The sequence below is a fragment of the Haplochromis burtoni genome, unplaced genomic scaffold (assembly GCF_018398535.1).
Source record: "Haplochromis burtoni strain Fernald_Lab_line unplaced genomic scaffold, NCSU_Asbu1 Contig_43, whole genome shotgun sequence".
Lineage (NCBI taxonomy): Eukaryota > Metazoa > Chordata > Actinopteri > Cichliformes > Cichlidae > Haplochromis > Haplochromis burtoni.
The window spans coordinates 2948956-2956516 of NW_024582404.1; the positions used below are offsets into that span (position 1 = coordinate 2948956).

The 7561-nt window shown below is 37.6% G+C and overlaps 1 protein-coding gene across 1 annotated transcript in view; it reads left to right on the forward strand.

The window, feature by feature from the left end:
- LOC102289666 (GTPase IMAP family member 8-like) overlaps positions 1–2799 on the forward strand; it is a 27765-nt gene extending 24966 nt beyond the window's left edge. The window contains exon 2 of the mRNA XM_042220136.1: positions 5–2799. Within this exon, the coding sequence (XP_042076070.1) occupies positions 5–1841 (1837 nt within the window). The 3' untranslated portion in view covers positions 1842–2799. The remainder of the gene's footprint in view (positions 1–4) is intronic.
- The last annotated feature ends 4762 nt before the right edge of the window (positions 2800–7561 follow it).

Genomic DNA, 7561 nt, shown 5'->3' on the forward strand with positions numbered 1-7561 from the left:
ACACATTCAGCTCTCGAGTCAATGACTTCACCATGATTCTGTTCACTGTGGACTCAGATCCTACAGATCCAGCTGTTGTTAACTTTGTAAGACAAGACAAAGACATTCAGAAGCTCTGTCAGACTTACAGAGGACGATATGTTGTTCTTAACATCAAAGAAAAGCAAACCATCATGAACCTTCTGCATGAAGTGGAAAATATGAAAGCTGAAGGATCCAAATGCTTCACAAAGGACATGTTCACCAAAGCTCAAATGGAGAAGGTAACAAGACTTAAAGCTGAACTGCAGGAAGTTAAACGCAGCAGTGTGGCTTCATCTGATGATGCACATCAAGCTGAACAGTCCATCAGGATGGTGCTGCTTGGAAAAACTGGCAATGGAAAAAGTGCAACTGCAAACACCATTTTGGGCAAAAAGGTGTTTTTATCCAGAGTCAGTCAGATTTCTGTGACCAGAGAATGTCAGAAAGCAGCAGGAGAGATTGATGGACGTCCTGTTGTTGTGGTCGACACCCCCGGCTTGTTTGACACAAAACTGTCCAGTTATGAAGTTCGACAGGAGCTTCTGAACTGTATCAGCATGTTGTCTCCTGGACCTCACGTGTTCTTACTGGTGCTGCAGATCGGTCGATTTACAGAGGAGGAGAAAGAAACTGTGAAAATAATCAAAGAGATTTTTGGAAAGAAGTCAGGAAACTTCATCATTGTTACCTTCACCAGAGGAGATGAGCTTGAAGACACATCCATTGAAAGTTACATAGAAGAAGACTGTTCTGATTTTGTAAAAACTCTGATTAAAGACTGTGGAGGCAGATACCACATCTTCAACAACAAAGATCCAAAAAACCGTAGACAAGTGTCAGACCTGCTGATGAAAATTGAAGCCATGTTGAAAGACAATGGTGGTGGATACTACACCACTGAGATGTTCCAAGAGGCTGAGGCAGCGATACAGAAGAAAGTGGAGAGGATACTGAAAGAGAAGGATGAAGACATGATGAGAGAGAGGGAGGAGCTTAAAAGGAAACATGAAGAAGAAATGCAAAAAATAAAAAGAGAAATGGAGGAACAGATCTCTAAATTTGAGTCTGAGAAAGAGCAGAGTATGAAACAACTCAAAGAGATGGAGGAACGCATTAACCAGGAGCGAGAAGAGAGAGAGAGAGAACAGAAAATCAGAGAAGATGAAAACAGAAAGAGGAAAGAACAGGAAGAAACTCAACGAGAACAATGGAAACAAAAACTGGAAACTTTGGAGAAGCAAATAGAATCTGAATCAAAAGAAGAGCTCATCAAAGAGCTGGAGCAAAACAGAGAAGAAATGAGACGAGAGAGAGAGGCCTGGGAGATGGAAAGGAAAGACTGGTGGGACAATAGGGATCAAGAAAGTAAACAGAGACGAGAAGCAGAAGAAGTGAAAATTAAAAAGCTGACAGAAAAATATGAAAAGGAAAAAGAAGATTATCACAGAAGAATAAAAGATTACAGTGTCAGAATAGAACAGGAGGAAAGAAAAAGAAAAGAATTAGAGAAAGACCACAAGGAAGAAATGAAACAAATGAAGCAGAAACATAAAGACGAGGCCAGAAATCAAGCTGAAGACATCAATGACTTCAAAGAGAAATACACCAGGGACTTTGAATCTCTGATAGAGAAATACAATGATGAGATAAGGAATCTGAAGCAGGAGCATGAGAAACAGAAACATAATTATGCTGATTTGCACAAGGTCTCCAGTGACAACGAAGAAAGACTGAAGAAAGAATTGGAGGAAATGCAGAAAAAGAATGAAGATGAAATTAACAAATATAAACAAAAACATAAATGCATCATAGCCTGATGACTTTAAACAGTGCAGCAGTAAAACAGAGAAGAACACATGAGTTTCATACCAGTGTTTGAAAGTGAACATAAAATAAAAATGGGCGAGTGATAGAGAGAGCACCACTTTTGTTGTTTTACTTAACAAAGCAGCAAAATGCAAAATTGCTGCAATGAAGAAGAAGACTGCTGAAACCTGTCATTTTTAGACTCTGGAAAGGCAGCAGTGTCAGCAAGACACCAACATCTGTGTTTATTATTAGAGCCATATTTTTACACTGTGAGTGTTTTTACTATTGTGCCCAGCAGGTGGTGCTCTCATAAAAGGACATTAATTTTCTATCTTCTCTGTTTGAAAGTAAAAGTAATTCAAAGTAATTCACCAAATTATTGTCTGTTTATGATTTCCACTGCAAACCTGGAAATACTGAACAGTCTACAGATGATGTATCTGAAATATTAATTGTATGATTTGTATTATATGAGCCACAAACATTTTATGGCAGGGTTAAAAACATAATTGTAATAACTTCTGAAGTGTTCTTTGCAAGTCGTATTCATTTAAATGGGAAGAAAAATAGTTGTGAAAAATGTATTTTAAATTTACTTTGTAAAGAATAAGATAACAAACTTAGATATAAAACTGGTGAATGTCAAAATACATGCACGGAATAATTACTGATATTGAGGGTTAAAAAATTATATGATGTTATTACATTATTTTCTATGTATGTCCTGGTCTGTTTAAAATAAAACAATGCATTTGAGTGATCTGTGTTTCTATATAGTTTGATGCAATTATTTCAGTACGTAGGAAATGTTTTTATTGACTTTTATTGACTATGAACAGTTTTTACTCTGACTTTATTGTTGGACACTATACGCCTGCAGGCCATAGTTTCCATATGGAAAATCAGAGTGAATGAAAAAAGTTTGTTGGTCATTATGTAATAAGAATGTTTTATAAAAATAAAATGTCCTCCTATTAATGCATTGTGTGTGGTCTGATTACTGGAAAGTCGGGAACATATATGGATATATGGCAGACTTTCTTTATAAATAATCTAAAAGGGCTAAAATGTTGTTCTTCAGTTTTGTTGGATCAAGTTACAGAAGCATAGAGCTGCCACCCAAGCAAAAGAGAAATAGAGGTATACCATGAAGACTTTACTGTTCTAACAATATACTTTTCATGTTTGTACATTATAATGGCAGTGGATGCTTGTAAGCAGGAATGCCAACAGAGAGGAAATTATACCTGTGATGAAACAGTTTTCAGCTTGTGTTGCCTTATAGTGTCAGAGAACTCCTGACTTCCACTAAGCACATCAGATAAATCCATTGAACTGTATCTCTCCCTGAGAGCCTACATACTGAAGATCGTGGCAAATGAATGTCTAAATATATGTAACCAAATCTATGTTCTCCAGTGAAGAATCAAAATTAAACCAGGTCCTTGCCATTTCCCACAGCCCCACCTGGGACTACTCTTCCTGTGATGCTACTTTTTCATTCTAAGTGGAGATTTTTAGTTGCAATGACACTACTACAATCCAGTTTTTGAAAAGAACACATGCTATTTGTATCTGTCACGGTCCGGGGCAGCGGCCGTGTGAAGAGTGGAAAGGAGGACTCAAATGCAGCACTTACTCAGATGTGAAGGTGATTTATTGACAATACTGAACATAAAGTGGAGATGGCAAACAGAACTAAGGACGAACTAAACTGGGATAAACTACACAGAGGAGTGGCAAACCTGAACATGAAGGGAGAACAGCAGGGAGAGCACGCAGGGGATTTCACAAGGTATGAATACAGACGACGCGACGAGGAGCAGAGGAAATCACACACTATAAGTACACAGAGAGACACTGGGAAATCACACACAGGTGGGGGACACAGCTGGACCTGGTTAACCTGACGAGACAGGGGAACACTGACACCAGGGACCAATAGAGGGAGCACAAACCCAAAACCCAGTATCTAAAATCCCAAAACACAAACCATCCCAAAACAGCCATGAATAATAATGAAAGTAATAACAATAAAGAACACAAACACAAAGTCACCAAGTCATGGTCGCAGGACCATGACAGTATCCTTTATTTTTAAACAAATAAGGGATCAGTTATGAGTTTTATAATGAAATTGAACCCATTCTGGTTGATTTTGGGATGTCACCTTTTCAATGATGTCTTTTTACTACAAATAGCTTTATAAAAGTAGTATTGCTGTACTTTAAAAAACCCCAACAACTTTAATTTAAATTTTCATTGTGACAAGAATATAACAAAAAACAACAAAAAGAAACAAAAAAACCCAACAAAAACAAAAGAGGAACAAATTGGGGCACTGCTCCAGGCATCATACAAATAAAGAGATATATTAGCTGAATTAAGTCACAGAATCTTCAAGGCTCTGCTTGTATTTATGCCATTTAGTCCAACGTTGTAGAAAAAGGTGACCTTTTAAACGTAGGAAGAAAGTCCACTCGGACAGGATCCTTCTTAAGCCTTCTTAAGCTTCTTAAGCTGCCTTTATGACAGCTGGGATAGGCTCCAGCACTGCCCGCGACCCTGAAAAGGATAAGCGGAAGTGAATGGATATAGTGTGCTGTTGCCATTTTGTTTTTGTGGCCCTTCGTAGAGTTTAGACATGGTTTTAGTGGGCAGACATTTGTGGGCATTTGTAAAAACTTTGACAAGATCAATTACTGGGGAGGAGGCACCCTTTATTTCTAAATTGCAAAAATGACGTACCTGCAGATATCTGAACAGGTCCGCATTTTCCTGATTAAATTCTGTTTTCAATTTTTTTTAAATGATTTAAAAGTGCCCCCTTCCACAAACAGACACAGGTTGGATTGGAAAAGGTTTAACTGCTCTGAGTATGTTGGATCTAACCTTCCAGGTGGGAACAAAATTTTAATATTGCTCCCCAGATTGTATTTGTTAACAACTTCATGCCAAATTAAGAGTGTTTTCCACAATATGGTTATTTAAGTTACCTCTCCTTGATTTTTCTACCAATCATGTTTGGGGAGGAGACTTGCCCATGCTCAACTCAATTTGTTTCCATTGAGCCTCCACTGTCGGGGAACACCAACAAACAATATTTCTCAGATGTGCTGCCAAGTAATATTCCTTTAAGTTAGGGAGGGCCAGTCCGCCATGTTCTTTATCGATTTGAAGGGTTTATAATTTTATCCTTGGTCTAACTGCTGCCCATATAAAGCGTGATATTAACTTGTCCCAAGCATTGAATTGGAAATCTGGGATTTTAATGGGTAGAGCCATAAAAAGATATGAGAATCTGGGCAACAGATTCATCTTCACAATCTGTATTCTTGTACTAAAGTCCAGAGTCAGTGAAGACCAGCGAGTTATGTGCTCCTGAATTGAGTTCGATTATCAAAGTTCAAAGTGAACAGACTATTAAAATCCTGTGAAATGTAAAGTCCAAGATACTTAATCTTGTTTGCATCCCATTTTAGCTTATAATTTTGTTTTATTGAATTGCATGAAGAGTAGTTAATTGTCAGGACTTGTGTTTTAGTTATATTTAAATTATAACCAGACAGGGCCCCAAACTCTTTCAGAGTTGACATGAGCTCAGGGAGTGACATATCAGGATTCTGGAGGTATGTAATGATATCGTCAGCAAAAAGAGTAACTACCTGTTCAGTATTGGATATGGTGATGCCTTTTAACTCTGGGTTCTGTCTTATTGCCTGGGCTAAAGGCTCTATAAACAAAGTGAAGAGCTGAGCCCGCAGCCTTGCCGGGTGCCTCTATTCAATTAAAAACTAGAGGAAAGATGTCCATCGATCTTTAACCTGGCCACTGGATTACTGTATAGTAATTGTATACATTTAATTAACTTATTGTTGAATCCTAGACGCTCTAGTACCTTATAAAGAAAGGGCCAGCTGACCCAGTCAACGGCTTTCTCTGTGTCTAGGCTTATTAATGCCATACTCAGTTTGTGATTCTTTGCTTCTTCTATAATATGAAGCGTTCTTCTAATACTGTCATGTGTTTGGTGGCCTTTTATGAAGCTTGTCTGATCTTAATGTATTAAATCCAGCAAATGGACTTCTAGTCTTTTAGAGATTCTTAAGGTACATAATTTATAGTCTACATTCAAAATAGAAATGGGGCGGTAAGATTCATAGTAATTTTACCCTCTTTAGGTAGATCAGATAAGAAGTACTCTAATTTTGTTGGCCAAGCTTTAATCTTTACCGTTTTGTTATAGTTTGATTTCTAAGTTTTTCCGTTCTTTTTCGAGATCATAATTTTTGTCTCTTACAACTTGTTGTATCCAGGGAGAAATTCAGAATAGTATTCCAGTCTTCACCAAAGATTAAAATACATTCGCTCGCTATAATTAAAGCATCAAAAAATGACTTAAAGAATTTTCTATCCCATTCTGGAGGAAGATACACATTAGCAAGTGTGATCACAAAAAAAAAAAAAACCATTTGTAAAACATGTTTGGAATCATGTATGATTTTCATTCCACTTCTCACCTGTACACCACTTTGTGTTGGTCTTTCATGTCAATAAAATTGATTCATGTTTGTGGCTGTAATGTGACAAAATGTGGGAAAGTTCAAGGGGGCCCAATACTTTTGCAAGACACTGCACATGTTTGCTTCCATTGTTAATAGCAGTCTTCAGTCTGGGTCTGTTCCCTCTGACTTTAAACATGCTGTGGTTGAACCAATCCTTAAAAAACAGAATCTGGGTCCAACAGTTCTATCAAACTACCGTCCAATCTCTAAATTGTTCTTTTTGTCAAAAGTTCTGTAGAAAATTGTCCTTTTGCAGCTCTAAACCTTTTTAGATCAACATGACATTGGTGAACTATTGCAGTCCGGTTTTAAATGCACCACAGCACTGAAACCACTTTTTAAAAAAAAAGTTTTTAATGACCTTTTAACTTTTACAGACTATAGATTTATAGATTCTGCTATTTTAATATTATTAGACCTCAGTGCTGCTTTTGACATGGTAGATCACAGGATTCTTATCTCTCGACTGGAACAATGTGCCGAAATTAAAGGGCTTGCTTTGGAATGATTTAAATCCTACTTATCTAATCGTACTTTCTCTGTTAGATTCAGAGACACATTGTCTCCAAGAACCACGCTTTTTTGCCAAGGGCCAAGGGCCAAGGCTCTACCCTTGGCCCAGTTCTCTTTTGAATTTACACGCTCCCGTTGGGATCACTTGTTTTAAAAAAAGGTATTTTGTTTCATTGCTATGCAGATGATTCTCATATTCCACTGAAATGGAAATCGGTGAATCCTGGGAAGGGACTGTTTGATTGTCTAGAAGATGTCAAGGCATGGAGGGCTCTAAATGAACAGAAAACTGAGGTCATTGTCTTGGGTCCTTCTGACTGTTATGACCTTGACACCTTAGGATACTATAAAAAACTGTTTGCAAGAAATTTAGGGTCAATGTAGATTTCAATGTACATTTAGTTAATGTATTCAAAACCAGCTTCTTTCATATTTGCATAATTGCAAAGGTTAAGCCCTTTCTGTTTCAGCAATCCATGCCTTCATCTCATCTTCTGTAATAGTCTCTACTCCGGTGTTACCTCTTCATCAAATGGCCAACTGTAGCTAGTCCAAAATGCTGCAGCACGACTCCTAACTGGCACACGCAATCAGATCATTTATCTCCTATACTTGCATCACTACACTGGCTGCCAGTCAGCTTTCAAATT